The sequence below is a fragment of the Macrobrachium nipponense genome, chromosome 11, assembly GCF_015104395.2.
Source record: "Macrobrachium nipponense isolate FS-2020 chromosome 11, ASM1510439v2, whole genome shotgun sequence".
Taxonomy (NCBI): Eukaryota; Metazoa; Arthropoda; class Malacostraca; order Decapoda; family Palaemonidae; genus Macrobrachium; species Macrobrachium nipponense.
Genome location: NC_061087.1, coordinates 28,579,865 through 28,597,364, shown reverse-complemented (window position 1 = coordinate 28,597,364; position 17,500 = coordinate 28,579,865). Strand labels below are relative to the sequence as shown.

The 17,500-nt window shown below is 36.8% G+C and overlaps 1 protein-coding gene across 1 annotated transcript in view; it reads left to right on the top strand.

The window, feature by feature from the left end:
* Positions 1 to 17,500, top strand: part of LOC135200634 (protein giant-lens-like) — a 68,436-nt gene that overhangs the window by 48,579 nt on the left and 2,357 nt on the right. The window contains exons 2-3 of the mRNA XM_064229277.1: positions 16,769 to 16,942; positions 17,351 to 17,500. The exon at positions 17,351 to 17,500 is cut by the window's right edge and continues 57 nt beyond it. Of these exons, the coding sequence (XP_064085347.1) occupies positions 16,769 to 16,942; positions 17,351 to 17,500 (324 nt within the window). The remainder of the gene's footprint in view (positions 1 to 16,768; positions 16,943 to 17,350) is intronic.

The window sequence follows — 17,500 nt, the reverse complement described above, 5'->3', positions numbered from 1 at the left end:
TCTCTCTCTCTCTCTCTCTGCTCAACCCCCAGTGACTATGTTTCTGTCTGTCGGTCCGTTGTTCAGTCTAGGGCTCTGTATACTTGCATAAGCACCTTGCAATTTGCAGAGATTGACGGGCAGGGTACGTTTTGTTGGCCTAGAGCTCCCCAGCTCTTTGTTTCTGAAGGCTCGCTGGATGGCTGGATGCCTCTCTGAACCACTTCCGACACCGCCGCCGACTCTCCCGTTTTTTTTTTTCTTTTGTTTATTTTGATCATGAGAATATTCGAGATTAATTATTATTATAATTACTATTATTATTAGTAGTAGTAGTAGTTAGTAGATGTTACTCCCCGAGTCTCATTTTGTTACTTCTTACGGGAATGTTAAAAATTAAAACATTATTATTATTATTATTATTATTATTAGTAGTAGTAGTAGTAGTAGTAGTAGTAGTAGTAGTAGTAGTAGTAGTAGTAGTAGATATTGCTCACTGCGTCTCGTTTTTGTTACTTCTTACGGGATCGTTCAAAATTAAAACTATTATTATTATTATTATTATTATTATTATTATTATTATTATTATTTTATTATTATTATTATTATTATTATTATCATTTATAACAATACAGTGGCCTCTCATGATATCCCAATGCACACTGAATTCAAAACGTTATTATTTGGACGTTTCGACTCACTGGCTCCCACCAGAGACAACGCTTCATTCTTTCTTTAATTCTTTTTGTTTTTAATCATCTTTATTTCCCACTTTTGTTGTTAGTGAACGTTTTCTTAACGTTTGGCTTTTGTTAACGTTTCGTGCGTTGCAGAATTTTCTAAACCTGAACTCATTTCTGAAGCCCCAATACATTTTCATGGTTATTTATCAATTTCTTAATCTCTCTCTCTCTCTCTCTCTCTCTCTCTCTCTCTCTCTCTCTCTCTCTCTCTCTCTCTCTCTCTTTTTGTAAGTAACTTCTTCTTTCTGTTTCCCATTACCTTATGTTACTTCTTTCTAATGAACACCATATCCCCTGGAGGGTTGATTGTTGTGAATAATAATAATAATAATAATAATAATAATCAATAATCAAAAGTACTACAGAAGATGGATGCCGGGTACCAACTCAAGAAAAGAGGCAACAGAATCAACCATCTGATGTTCATGGACGACATCAAGCTGTATGGTAAGAGCATCAAGGAAATAAGCTACCCTAATCCAGACTGTAAGGATTGTATCTGGGGACATCAGGATGGAGTTTGGAATAGAAAAATGCGCCTTAGTCAACATACAAAAAGGCGAAATAAAAGTAACGAGAACTGAAGGGATAAAGCTACCAGATGGGAGCAACATCAAACACATAGATGAGACAGGATACAAATACCTGGGAATAATGGAAGGAGGAGATATAAAACACCAAGAGATGAAAGACACGATCAGGAAAGAATATATGCAGAGACTCAAGGCGATACTCAAGTCAAAACTCAACGCCGGAAATATGATAAAAGCCATAAACAAACACATGGGCAGTGCCAGTAATCAGATACAGCGCAGGAATAGTGGAATGGACGAAGGCAGAAACTCCGCAGCATAGATCAGAAAACCAGGAAACATATGACAATACACAAAGCACTACACCCAAGAGCAAATACGGACAGACTATACTAACACGAAAGGAAGGAGGGAGAGGACTACTAAGTTATAGAGGACTGCGTCAACATCGAAAACAGAGCACTGGGGCAATATCTGAAAACCAGTGAAGACGAGTGGCTAAAGAGTGATGGGAAGAAGGACTAATAAAAGCAGACGAAGACCCAGAAATATTACAGAGCAGGAGGAAAGACAGAAAGAACAGAGGACCTGGCACAACAAACCAATGCACGGACAATACAGAGACAGACTAAAGAACTAGCCAGCGATGACAATTGGCAATGGCTACAGAGGGGAGAGCTAAAGAAGGAAACTGAAGGAATGATAACAGCGGCGCAAGATCAGGCCCTAAGAACCAGATATGTTCAAAGTACGATAGACGGAAATAACATCTCTCCCATATGTAGGAAGTGCAATACGAAAAGTGAAACCATAAACCACATAGCAAGTGAATGCCCGGCACTTGCACAGAACCAGTACAAAAAGAGGCATGATTCAGTAGCAAAATAGCCCTCCACTGGAGCCTGTGCAAGAAACATCAGCTACCTTGCAGTAATAAGTGTACGAGCACCAACCTGAAGGGAGTGATAGAAACGATCAGGCAAAGATCCTCTCTGGGGACTATGGTATCAGAACGGATAGGGTGATACGTGCAAACAGACCAGACGTGACGTTGATTGACAAGGTCAAGAAGAAAGTATCACTATTGATGTCGCAATACCATGGGACACCAGAGTTGAAGAGAAAGAGAGGGAAAAATTGGATAAGTATCAAGATCTGAAATAGAAATAAGAAGAATATGGATATGCCAGTGGAAATCGTACCATAATCATAGGAGCACTAGGCACGATCCCAGATCCCTGAAAAGGAATCTAGAAAAACCTAGAGGCTGAAGTAGCTCCAGGACTCATGCAGAAGAGTGTGATCCTAGAAACGGCACACATAGTAAGAAGAGTGATGGTGTCCTAAGGAGGCAGGATGCAACCCGGAACCCCACACTATAAATACCACCCAGTCGAATTGGAGGACTGTGATAGAGCAAAAAAAAAAAAAAAAAAAAAAAAAAAACAAAAAAAAAAAATAATAATAATAATAATAGAAAGTGTTTCAGGACTCAGTGAATGTAATAACAATAATTATGATAACCTAGCTGTGTCAGAAAAACGAATATCAGGAGAATTGAAAAGACCTTGAATAAGATTGATTCGTTAAAAACTGCCATTATTAAGAAAAAAAACATGTACCAAAGAATAATAATAATAATAATATAAAAGTCTCTCAAGACTTAATAATAATAATAATAAAATAATAATAATAATAATAATAATAAAAATCTCAGTATCCAAAAGCAATAGAAGTAATAGCGGCCTGTCAAAGCCTCTCCCTCGAGACTGCCTGCGAGGCGAGGTGACAGAAAAAAATAAAAAAAATGAGGAACCCGAAAATGTCAACTCTCCGACGACCAAAGTGACTCCGAATCACGAGGGGTTCAGGAGTCTCCGGAATGTCAGTTCGAGAAACACGACTTAACAGAGTATATTCCTTCTCCCCCTCCTCCCCCTCCTCACCTCACCTCATTCGATATTAATCTCAGCAGATACCGCCGCAATCCGCTGCGGACGCCGCCGCTGTGCCGCCGCGCCGTAACCGCATTTCCCGAGAACGCGGTGAGAAACCGCAGCGGGCCTAAAAATAACCTTGGTGAACTCCTCGTCTCGAGTTCCCCGTCCATCAGTCATGACGAACATCGCGCGAAAAGACTTAGAGAAGAGGGGGGCGGGGAGGGGTGTGTTAGATGATGCAACAGCCGCAGCAACAATAACAACAACAACCGAACAACAACTACAACAGCAGCAGCAGGCACCCTGGCAACTTAACTTCATTATTGTCTTCTTCTGAGAAGGGTTCTTCTTCCAGCCCTTATTTTCCCATTAAAATAGTTGATTTCCTCTCATTTGGCTGGGGGGTAGAGGGGGGAGGTGTCGCGACCCCCCACCCCCTCAGTGACCTCCTTGACCCCCCCACAACCCTTTATCCGCCTGCCTTCCTTTCACACGCATGCGCGTAGCGCTTAGACCTACTCTGTTAGGAGAGCGATTCTTCATTGGTCTGTATTTACACTGGTTAGAGATAGATAAATAAAAAAATCGGTAGCTGGAAGTATGAAATAATAGCGCTCCGCTTTTAACACTCTCTCTCTCTCTCTCTCTCTCTCTCTCTCTCTCTCTCTCTCTCTCTCTCTCTCTCTCTGTAGTTTCAGCAGCATCGAACATGATCTATAGATAACAAAAAAAACTAGTAATTTGCAAGGGAGATCAAACGGTGAGACAGTATCCTGACATATTCCACCAAAAATCTTTTTTAAATAGTAATTTGTTGTAAAAACTCGATGTTGACAGTGAAAATATAAGAACCACATCTCGGTAATTATGGAACAAACAGAAAGAGGGTGAATTATTCCAACGCAATTTCACTTAATATCATTTGCTAAGTATCTTCAATTTGTTATGGCAGTTCCGTATCAGTTTATGGAGGGCCCGTTTGGAATTCTCTTTCTACTTCTGTTTTCCCTGGGTCGTGGACATGCTTTCAGCCTTACCTTAGAACGGGGGTTCTTAACCTTTTGATGACTCTAGATCCCCGACGAATGGCCCAATATGGTTCCATACCCCCTATGCTTAATACATACTTTAGGTATGGATAGCTAGGAGCAGAACATACAAGAAAATCAAAGGCATTTATAGTTTTTTATAGTTATTAATTTACAAAATGTACAAGTCCCATACCCCCAGCATGTGGTTCTCATACCCCCAAGGGATATGGATGCCCAGTATTAAGAACCCCTGAAAGTCTGTCCACGCTCATCTTCCTTTCTCTTGCTTTCGTCGAGCTTGGGCAAGAAAAAGGGGCACTGAGATGCCAGTCCTACGGCTCTCTGCGCTTGTGCCGTAAATTTTCTCTCTCTCTCTCTCTCTCTTCCTCTCTCATTCCTGAGACATTCTAAAAAAAAAATTTCACATAATTATCGGTTATTCCCTACAGTATCCAAAGTCCTTGGAACTTTCTTCTTCTTCTTCTTCTTCTTCTTTCCTTTAATGGTGCGGCAGGTGGCGTCTCCCCTGACCTTCCTTCCCTCCACTTTCCACCGACATCAGGAAGACCCCGAGCAGCCCTCGAAATCCTTCGTGGAACCGAAGGGGTCAAGTTCACGGCCCCTGGGTCACCCGGGTCACAGAAAAGGAATGGAGGAATGAATGAATGAAAGGAGGAGGCTTTTCGGGGATTCTTCCTCCCCCTGGAGGAGGTGGGAGGAGGAAGCGGGGTTGATTGTCGTTTGAAGGGGGAGGGGGCGGTAGGGGTTTAGCTGGGTTGGGGGGCGGAGAAACGAAGGGGGGAGGGGGGTATGGCTTACGGGAAGGCTGTTGAAATGAAGACGCTCAGTGGGAGCCGTTGCAAAAGGTATGATCTCCACTTGAGGAAGACAAAGAAAACGATTGGGGGGAAGGGGGGTGATGGAGCCTTTTCAATGACTATCAGTGCTACTACTATTACTATTAATTATACTACTACTACTACTACTACTACTACTATATTCAAGAAAATGGTTATAATCTAATCGTCTAGAGGACACGTTATAACTAATGAACGGAACAAAGGGGAGAATTATTTAAATAAACAGGGCCTCAAAAACAAAATAAAAACTAGATATAAAGACTACATAATAAAATGCAATACAAAAACATGACTTGATTTATGACTGATATCGATAGTACAATGCGCGGTAAAACGCAAAACAAATGCCGTTTCATGCGTGATTTGGATGATAATATGGTAAAATGGGTTACGAACAGCGCGAGATATAGCAATGTTTCAAAAGACAATAAAACCTTAAAACAGCCAAAATAAGTAACGAAAATTATAGATTGTAAAATGTACCAAAGAGAATATTATCATTATTATATGAAGGTAAAAACTAAGCTTCATTTGCATCAAGCAAAAATGAACTTCCAAGAAAGAGAGCCAAGAATAATATAAAACGTAAATAAACTTACAGAAAGCGGTAAACAGCGACAGATCAAACATTATAGAAAGAAGGCGATCGAAAACGAAAATCAACTAAATGGAAAGACTGCGATAAGAAACAATGCATAGGTAACAACTCCGGAATATATGAAGGCATTCGGTTGCCGTGGGGGGAAATAAAATAATGTCATGTCAGGTCAAACAAGGCATGTCCCCCAAAAAATGGACTGTCCTTCCTCCCGTGAGGGAAAGTAACCCTCTCTCTCTCTCTCTCTCTCTCTCTCTCTTCCTCTCTCTCTCTCTCTCTCTCTCTCTCTCTCTCTCTCTCTCTCTCTCTCTCTCTCTCCTAATGAAGTTTAAGTTTCCGTGGAAAGACAAGATGGAAACTTGTCTCCAGTTTACGTATATTTCGTGTAAATGTTATCAATATTTTTCTAGAATATTTATAAATGTTTCATAATTTTGAACTGAAGCGTTCTAGTCATCCATGTCTCGATGTTGCCAGAGTATCTATATATAACGTGTGTGAGTACATTTGTGTGTATACATATACATCTACACTGTATTTATATAATATATATATATATATATATATATATATATATATATATATATATATATATATATATATATATATATATATATGTAAGTCTATCACATTACCGTGATCCATATACATATATCGAACTACATAGAAGACTTGTACGATCATACCTGATCTTCATCATGTAAAACTTCAGAAGAATATACTATTTTTATACCTTGTGTTTTCTACAAGAACCTCACCGAACCATGAGTTTAACACATCGTCGTAAAGATAATACCGACTTCGTAAAGTGATCTACAAAACCCCAGACACTCCATTGAAGATGGAAGTGCAATACCAACCGACTTAGCGTATAGATTATCGCTAGTCTAACATTACCTCATAGGGCGCCTTATCATACAAGGCAAAGCCCTAATATTTGGTGGCCAGCGTACCAGAAGAACTCTACAACGTCTACGAAGAAAAACCAGAATAATAAATCATGTATCATAAGAAGTCAACGACGACGGAAGCAGCAGATTCTTCAAGCAACATAATGAGCGACTTAGAAAACAATAAGAACTCTTCAACGACGACGAAAGCAACAGATCTTCAACCAACTTAGTATCATCGTTAGTGAATAACTTCAAGAAAAACAAAACCGACGTGTCCTTTTCCTACGGCAACGGAAGCTTCGTCTCTCATTAGAATCATTCAAGAAAACATCGTTAGTGAGCGTTTCCGGCACTGCAAGAAACAAAACCGAACGCGTCTGCAGCATCGGATTTTTAAGGGCTCGAATCATCGAAAACAACGCGCACGGGGAAACTGAAGCCAAACCAGGTCGTCCGCTAAATAGAGGAGGAGGACCAAGGCCGTGTGTCGTTATCGGAACACCGTGACTTCCCACAAAAGCAAGCTAAGTACAATTTTTTATTCATTTGGAGTAACTTTGAGTGTTTCCTTTACAGGTAGAATTTCGTTATTCCTGTGGCTGAAGTACGAGACATTCTTAATCTTACTTTTTACAGAAATTATCTACATCATTGAGATTTCGCTACTGCGAGTTTTTTTATCTTTGAGTGTCTGTTTCCAGAAGTTTCTACTGAAATATCATAATCATATACTATGTTAATTTTATCATTTTGGGTGATTATTAATCCCTTACGTAACAAATCATATTAAACAGTGAATATGCGTTTACGCAGTGGACGTCTGTATTTATACAGATGCATGGATAGGGTCGTTAAGCACCGTAGTGATTAGAAAACACACAAAACACAAGTGGAACACCCGTACAAATCTATATAAATTAGAGGTAACACTATTTCGGGTCATGACAATAAATGCTCCTTGCAAAGTCCCGATCGCAGTTTTAGCCTTGAGTTTTTTGAGTTATATAAAATATCGAACCTCAATGACTCAACTTAACTTTAAAAATATGGCTGGATTGCAAGGAATAACATGTCTGTAAAAAACTTTCATCAGGCTAAATGCGCTGACCAGGATCCCTCACTATTTCAAATTTTAGCAAAGAATGAAGTACAAACAGTTAATATTGTATGCAGTAGTGATAACTTGTCTTATTAGTAATCGCTCAGTTCCTAATAGTTCGTCATTCATTGCTTTATACGTAACCAGCAACATAATGCTAAAAAACACACACGTTGCCGATGGTAATAAAGAGAAGGATCCTAATTATTACAAAAAGAAATAGAAACAGTAGCCCGTTCAGAATCAAACAAGCAAACTCGGTGACTGTGTCACCTAGTCAAGCGGTCAAGGTCAGTCAAAAAAAAACTGCCGAAGTGTTCAAAGCAAAGCAAATTCCACACAATAAGCGACTCTAGCAGAGTGGGGAAAAAGCGATGTTGGATCATACATCCCAAATACCTTTTTAAAATTAAAAAGGAATTTCCCTATGTATCACACGACCGTATAAAGTAATCAGAGCAGGTTTTCGTTTTAATTTTAATACATTAAGTTATAATAAATACTGGTGGATTAAGCCCAACTGTACGCGCCGTAAAAATTAGAATATCTTGTTTTATTTCTTTAATACACGTAATATCTTGTATTTACGGACTCACCGTCTGTTGTTCGAACTTCCCTAATGAGAAGTCCGGATAAGCGAGCGTTTACAGATACTCTATAGTTATAAAAAAAAACGTTGATCTGTATGTAGTGTAATTGTAAGATCCATCTAGGGGTATACAAAATATTATCTTACATCCTCGCCAAAATAAGGCGTGTTTATCAAAGGAAAATCCTATAAACCTTCAAACATATTAAAATCCGTTTGAACAAAAATGAGACAGTTAATCAAATAATAACTTATATAAAGGAACTATACATTTGTTCTCATAAATCGTAAACATTGTTCAAATGACCCAACAGAATTCTCCCACAACCGCAGTCGTACTTTGCACGCAAAAATCTCGAGAAGCATGCACCCTCGAATGTCTTAGTGCGTGTAAAAAGACTTTGCTGGGAAATGAAATTTTTAATCCTTCCCGACACTCTGAAATATAACGATTTCCGCGAACAAAGCCCTAAAAAGTATAACTACCGTGGATACGGAAGTTATAAATATCGCATTTTTTATTGTTGCTAATTTTTAATCACGCCCAACCAGTCGTGGATGAATCTCTCTGATAATCTATCTAAAGTAATATCCGTAAAGTCATTCAAGCAGAGGTGATTCAGCAGAATTTTTTTTGATTTCTTTTACCTGAATACAGGAAGTTTCTCCACTGGCGAGTGATCTCTGGAAAAAAAACGGATGTAATTAACACAAAACAAAACACGGTTTAAGGACCAAACATAAAGCTATTTACGTACCTTCGTATAGATTCTCAATGAAATTTCAAAATAGAGATAAATGACGAAGTTGAAAAATGTTAGTAATAGGAGCCATTAGGAAATCAAATAGCCCAATATAATTTTCCCTCCCAAAAACAAACGTCATGCCATAAAAGATCGGACTTGGCGTATCTGCGTAGATTTCTGTCACTTAAACAAGGAAACGACTCCCGATAGTTTCCAGTGCCATGTACCGACGACATCTTATCTCTGTTAGGTTAGAATAATTTTTTTTTCACCAACTTGGACTTACTTAAAGGCTTTTACCTGATACCATTACCTAAGTGATTGTACCTCATATACCGTTTTGTTTTTCAGCACACTCAGGGACATTATCAATTTTTACGTATGCCTCCGGCTTACGTTGCACCCCAATTATAATATAGTGTTTGGAGACTTTTTAGGGATACCCTACATGCCTATATGGATGATCTTGTAATCTTTTCTAATACCTTAGATGTACATTCACATAAAGTAGAGCTAGTGCTACAGAGACAAAGACAAATAATCTCAGAGTAAAATATCTAAATGTGAGTTTTTTAAAACCGAACATGTTTATCTAGGTTTTATGTGTCTAGTCAAGGTCTTAAAGTAGTCCGTGGTAAGGTGTCGGCTATTCATAACTTCCGGTACCTATTAACGTAAAAAGGGGGATACAGCACTTTCGCGCTTTAGTGGGTATTACAATCGTATGTAAATATGTAACTCTTCAATGATGACAGCTCCTTTAACAGATCTTACGAAGAAGAGCGTAGATTTATTATGGTCTGAAAAGCATCAACAGGCGTTCAATATCTTAAAAGCGGAAAATGCAGCTTACCTAACTTAAAAAAATCCCTGACTTAAATAAGGAATTTTTTTTTTTTTTTTTTTTTTTTTTTTTTTTTTATTGCAACAGACGCCTCAGACCAAGGGGTAAGAGGGTATTACTTCAGTAATATGATAAACAGTTCTTCCCTATAGCTTTTTATTCACGTAAACTAAAGCCCTCTGAAAGTAAATATACAGTAATAGGCAAGGAAGGGCTAGGTATCTTTAACTCACTAGTAGATTTTAAGTTCATAATCTATGGCTATCCTGATAAAGTCCTTGACTGAACATGAGTCCTTTACGAGTTTTTTCAAAGGCTTTAATCACAGCTTCAAAAGGAACTCGGTGACAAATGATCATTCAGGTCTTTGGAGCCAAGTTAAGATATCTACCTGGGAAAGCAATTATCATAGCTGACGCATTATCCCGCAATCCCGCATTCATACTGCAAAGAACCATTAATTGGACTAAAAGATATAGAAACATCCGTGCCTATTGTTAAAACCGTATCTAAAAAAAAAAACAAAAAAATTCCTTAACCCAGAGATCGCGAGCATTGAATATCTGGGTCGGAGCGCAGAACTGTTACAAACTGAACAAAGCAAGCGTCAACAGACATAACCCAAACAATAAACACTTCGAAACGGAAACAGGGTCAGTGGCTAAGCAAAACAATAAACACTTTTGAGCAGAAACCCTAAAGCAAAAGTACATTTAAAGTATGTGTATCAGAATAATGTAATCAAATGTAATATTATATGTAGGTCTGTGACGAGGAAAACCCGAAGAACACAGCAGATGACTAACGACCAGGTAGTAATAATAATCTCTTTCATACCAATCGTCATAAACTGTTGCATTCCGTCATCCAAGGGTTCCCTACTATGTCACAGAAAGCCAATCACTATTTTACTGGCCTACAATGCTTACAGATATAAAAAGCACATAACTGATTGTAACACGTGTCATGAAAACAAGGGACACACTAAGACACCTGTCAGTTAAGGGCCTATCCTGTGCCAAATCAATCCTTGAAAGAATATACGTAGAATTATTAACAGAATTACGAGTCTGACAGAGGGAATAAACACTTCTTAGTGTTAATAGTATTTCCTTGACACGTTATATAGAATTAATAGCACTAAAAACAAACACCGCAATTGAGTGCGTTACGAATATTTATGAGTGCTAAATCAGTAAATATGGAATTCAACACATAATAATCTGTGACTCGGGTGGTGTAAATCAATAATAATCTCCTTAACACGTTGTGTGAATTCCTTTCCATTAAGAAAAACCAATAATATATTTTATCACCCAGAGTCAATCGGTTTGGTAGAATAACGGATAATTAAATAGGAAGTGTCAATGTCTTACGAGTTACAACTCGTGATATTGGATCCGACCGGATTATAGCGGTTCTCGCGGTTTTAAATACCTTATCATTTATATCTTGTATCTATAGAATTGATGCCGCAAGTAGCCTTATACGGTACGCCGCTAGAACACTTTTCCACATATTCAAGCCAACCATTAATTTATCAAATATATATAAAAAAATATATAAATAAATAAATATAAAAAAAATAAAAATAAATATGGATACAAGTGGAGTCAATATAATACACTCCGTAAGAAGTCGGAAGGGTTACAAATTATAATAAAAAAAGGAATCACGATAAAATCAATAAGCAAAACGTAACCATAGATAATTAAAATATCCAAATATATATGCGTAAAGATTTGAACTCTAACTTAAACGCTTTAGTAATGACAAATAAGCTAAAAGTTCAAACACATATCCAAAATCTACTGACATATTGTCTGTCCCGGTGATTTATATTCGTAGTCAATGAAAAAAAAAAAACAAAAATTCAAATAAATAAATAAAATAAATAAACTAATAATAAATAAAAAATAAATAAAATAAATAAAAGAGATTTTAAAGTCAGGAAGTCTAGAAGTGAAAATGTTATCTATGGAATAATCCTATATGAATCTTATACAGGGCTAATAATATATATATAATTTGTATGGAAACCTTTTTCATATAGTTTGAATAAGGAATATTTATTTAACATAATGCCAACATGAAACTAATATATTGTTCAATTTTGGTACTGTTGTTTTTTTTTTTTTTGTTTTTTTTTTTTTTCAGAACATTTTCTTCTCATGCGGGTGGAGAATTAAAAGCAACTAAAATATCATTTTGTCAAAATACTAAACTTCGTAATCTCTTACAGCAAGTAACGTAAACTCTTAGCTGGCTGAGAGCAATCTCCTGCCAAGTGACGACGTCATCATTGCCGTATCAGCATTTGTTCCTTTTAACCTCAATAATCTGCTTACACAGGCTCATCTGTGTGTCGTCTCTGCTTGCAAAAGCAGATTGGACTGGAGAAAGGAATGCTTAGTTCATGAACTTCACATGTGGTTCATAGGTCACATGACAGGCCACATAACATATTCTTATCCGTGTGTGTAATGCAATTAGTTAAGGACTTGTAATCATTTTAAAATTAATGAACAATATAAGCAAATAGAATTTCTATAACAACAAAATGAATTAATTTTTTTTTCTGAACCTCATAGACATTTGGAAGTATCACGATATGAATATGAAATATTTACTTGCAACATTAGCCTATTACAATTCAAGTAAAACATTCATGGGGAAAATGTCACATTTTCTTGGAAAACCCAAAGTTTATTTAGAAATTAGTTACATAGTGGGTTTTTTCGTTGCATCTCCTACCTATTAATAATGTTTTAAAAGTTAACCTCAGAGGATGCGCACGAGAAAATTGAATATGAAACTTTTGTTAGGGCACATAGAATCATGATTAATCTTCTCTTTGACTTTTATGTTGCCTGGCAATCTTACAATTAGCTCCGTTTTCCACTTCTTTGTCTAGTAACTTACTACCAGTAATATCGAATTTTCTTTGAGATTCGTATTGATATCTATTTATTTTTTATAATTATGGATATTTTTACGAGTCATCATAGACCTGGATAGGTTCACTCATTGTTAATGCCATGGATAAAAAGTTTGTACAGCGGACTCTTCTGAATTCCAAAATATCAGCGGAATTCATGTGGTTAAGTCTGGTCTAAATGGCTCTCCCCTCCCCTGTATTTGGATGTCGTCTGAATTTACTTTGCCCTTGTGACAAGTATAATTTCACTTGCAGGCTGATTAATGGAACCTGGTTACAGTATCCTGCAGTACGAGAATTTCACATCGCAACTTCGAAAAAATCGTTCGTCGCTGCGGACGACGGCAGTCGAGTAACAACCGCCTACAATGTGAAAGGAATAAGCACCATCATGGACTTCTTCGACCGACACCGTATCTCGTCGTTAATCTCGTTTTAATGCGGAATGCTCCAGCGGCTGTCGGAATTCGACTACAAAAAGGGACATACTTCCGACAAATACGACCCGAAGGATATTCAACTCTACTTTGCTGGCAAAGGACTCGTGCTGGGATGTTTTTTTATTCATCGCGAACGTAATCGTGTAGCTTAGGATGCAGAGAATAAGTATGAGCGCAAAATGGAACGTTGGACCCGCCCAGGCAAATTTTCCCCTTGTTTTAACCATTGAAAAAGGCCGTTTCAATTGGCTAAAGGTGGTTGTCTGGAACTGTGTAATGGACGAAAAGTTGTTCGAAAGCTAGTTAAAAGTGAAGTAGTATAACCTCGGTCATGTATCCTATATATATAAAGTATCATGTATCCTATATATAATTGATCATAAATAACAGAATCGAAATATATTTTTTGCGTGTACGCACTAGGAATCTATATATAAATGATCATAAATAACGGAATCGAAATATATCTTTGCGTGTACGCAATAGGAATCTATTTAAAGTGCACATATATTAATTCATAATTATCATGAATCCATATACATATGTATAAACAAATCAGGTAGCCTATAATCAATCTGTTACCTTATATCTTACCATTATCTGCAGTTATTTATGAGTTAATATATGAATTAATGAATCAGATATAACATTTAGCCATAAAAATCAACGAATCAATCAGCATAAACATTAATAACTTTATCAATTCATATATGAAATTTTTTATCAGTTAAAATATGATTTTTGTTTTATCATGTTAATCTTCATTCTATGCAATTATCAGAGTACATTAGTATTTTCTGTAGATATGTATCTTAATGAGATGAAGTGCAAAAAAACTGGTATCATTATATATCCGTGATCACTATTATTTACCAATATCATTGTTTTATATTGTTATTACTTGAATTCAATTCATGTACACCATGAATTTTTATTTACTTATATATATATATATTCACATAGTGTCTGTATCACACTCCTATAAGTCAAATGCAAGTCAAGTTTTGAGTAATATTCAGTAGTTGGTTTTGGTAGCTGACCGAGCTAATGTAAGTGTTTACATAATAAAAATATGGAATGTTAGTCCATATATATAAAAGTCTAAAAACTAAAGAGGTCAACCAGATTGCTTGCAGGAATGTGATCAGACTAGAGACGCTAAAGATGACGTATACAATAAGTATGTAAGCTAAGATAAACATGCCGTCACCTGTAGTCATTCAATTGTTTGTTATAAACATTAGTCCAAGCTCCCTGCTTGAGACAACTACCCCGACCTATTATTCAAACGGCCTACGTGATCTGTAGCGTGTCTCATTCGATTGTGTGTTCGTATGAAACTATGTCATTCTGATCGTATGTTCTCTATGTTCGAACTACTGTCTGTTCCTTCATAACTTGTAACAGAGATGGTAGACAAGCAGAACAGAGTTAGCTATCGTCATTAGAAGACCTGTACCTCTTTACCTAAGCTTTATCATGTAGAGGAATAGGATTAGCCACATCATTGGCAGAAGCGATCAAGCTATCGTCGTAGAAACGACTTGTACGATCATACCTGATCTTCATCATGTAAAACTTCAGAAGAATATACTATTTTTATACCTTGTGTTTTCTACAAGAACCTCACCGAACCATGAGTTTAACACATCGTCGTAAAGATAATACCGACTTCGTAAGTGATCTACAAAACCCCAGACACTCCATTGAAGATGGAAGTGCAATACCAACCGACTTAGCGTATAGATTATCGCTAGTCTAACATTACCTCATAGGGCGCCTTATCATACAAGGCAAAGCCCTAATACATATGTCCTTTAATATCTAATTCGCTCTACCTCGGAATTAATATATTTTCATATATGCTTAACCGAGGGGGAATTTATTAAGGCTTCACTGCCAGTCCTGGGATTGGGAAGTCGCTGGTTCGCGCCTGTCGATGGCCAATTCTATTATCGCTTAATAAATTCCCCCTCGGTTAAGCATATATGAAAATATATTAATTCCGAGGTAGAGCGAATTAGATATTAAAGGACATATGTAGTTCGATATATATATATAATATATATATATATATATATATATATATATATATATATATATATATATATATATATATAAAAGAACAATAGCAACTACTGCTACTGCTAATGATACTAAGAATAATAATAGTGCCGCTGTTGTTGTAATAATAATAATAATAATAATAATAATAATAATAATAATAATAATAATAATAATAATAATAATAATAATAAAAATGGAGACACAAATCCACAGTCTTGTATGAGTACGTTTATTGAAAAATGAATCTCTACAGAGAGCTTTCGGAAATCTGCTTTTCAATCAGACTGAATAGTGAACCGTACAGACTCCATTCCAAGACTAATAATAATAATAATAATAATAATTAATAATAATAATAATAATAATAATAATAATCTACCGAGAATGGGTTTGAATCCCACCAACAAGGAAAAGACTCGTTCATAATAAAGACATTCAGTGTGAAGGATTCCCGAAGAGGAAAAGGAATGAATCATGAAGTTTCGAAGTCAACACGACTACTAAAATACAACCTAATGTTTATGTGGCCTCTGTTAAACCATATTTGGCTTTGTACAACACCTTTTTCTTTTCCACAGGTTTCCCACATTAGTCACGGCATCTCTCATAACTCTGCTTCCCTCGCCCGCAACTCAAACACGCCCCCCCCCCACCTACCCCAACCCCTAGGACAACCCAAGGAGGCAACTCCTTGGGACACCCTTCTTCACCCATCATAGCATCTCCCGCATATTACAGATCAGCTCTCCCAAGGTGTCCTCCTACCCATACCACACCCAGCCCCCTTCCCCACCAACCCGTCCCCACCACTACCAGCGAAAAGAACCAGCATCCAGCCTTTGCCCATTATCACACACCTCCCCATCCCCTCCCCCCTTAAGAACGTCCGGGCCTAGGGCGATTCTTTGAAAGGGGAAATTGTGTCAGTTTCTTCTTCTTCTTCTTCTTCTTCTTTCAGGTGTTTTGGTTGTAATTATTATGGAATTATCGCTAATTATCGTTTGTTATCTTGGCGTTACGATCAAGTACCATCGCCATGACGTTGTTTACTGTTTTGGAGATAATTAAAAAGTTTGTTTTCGTCGTATAGCTGATGTTACAAGAAGTACTATTAATATAATATATAAATTCTTAATGTTGATTCAATAATATAAATCAAACTTAATGTTGATTTAATAATATATATTAATCTTGATGTTGATTTAGTGATATATATTATTCTTAATGGCTATTTAATAATACATATTAATCTTAATGTTGATTTAATAATATATATTAACTTTAATGTTGATTCAATAATATATATTAATTAATCTTAATGTTTATTTATGACAAAGTTATCAGACAAACAGGTAAACAATTTTGACGAATCTTCTTCAAAAAGACAAAAAAATAGGCATCACCACCAAAATAGCCCCACAGACTAATTTTACAACGTTTGACTCTCTCTCTTTCTCTCTCTTGGCAGAAGACAGAGGAGGAACTGCCCGTGTGTTCACCCTGGACAGTCTGCAACAAAATTGACACCTACGATACCCCGAGAACCGAGCGCCAGTGTCGATGCCCCGGAAGCCAAACTTGCAGCTCCGCGCTGCTGCCCTCAGATGGGCATACCATCACAGACAAGACCAGGCATTTCAAGGATATATAAATATATGTGGATATCCTGAGTTTTATGTGTGTGTATATATTATTTATATATATATATATATATATATATATATATATATATATATATATATATATATATATATATATATATATATATAATCGAATACCACAGGAAAATGATAGGCAGAAATCCAAGCGCTTTCGTCTTTACCAAGACACTGTCAAGTAAAGACGAAAGCGCTTGGATTTCTGCCTATCATTTTCCTGTGGTATTCGCTTATTTAATGAAGTCACGTGCATCTACTATCATTTTAAAGGGATATATAATTCATATTACATATATAATTATAACATGTCCAATATGTACTTAGGCATTACGTGCATACCCACACAATCACATAATTAATTTTTTTATTTTGCTTTTTTTTACCCTCTACAGATCTGCGAATCCACCAAGAAGCTCCCGAAATGCCGGTATTTCCGAGACGTGACCTGGACTTTCATCACGTACCCCAACAACGCCACGCAGCAGATCATGCACTGCGTATGCCCCAAGAACTCGGTGGCGTACATCATCAAGCGGCAGGCA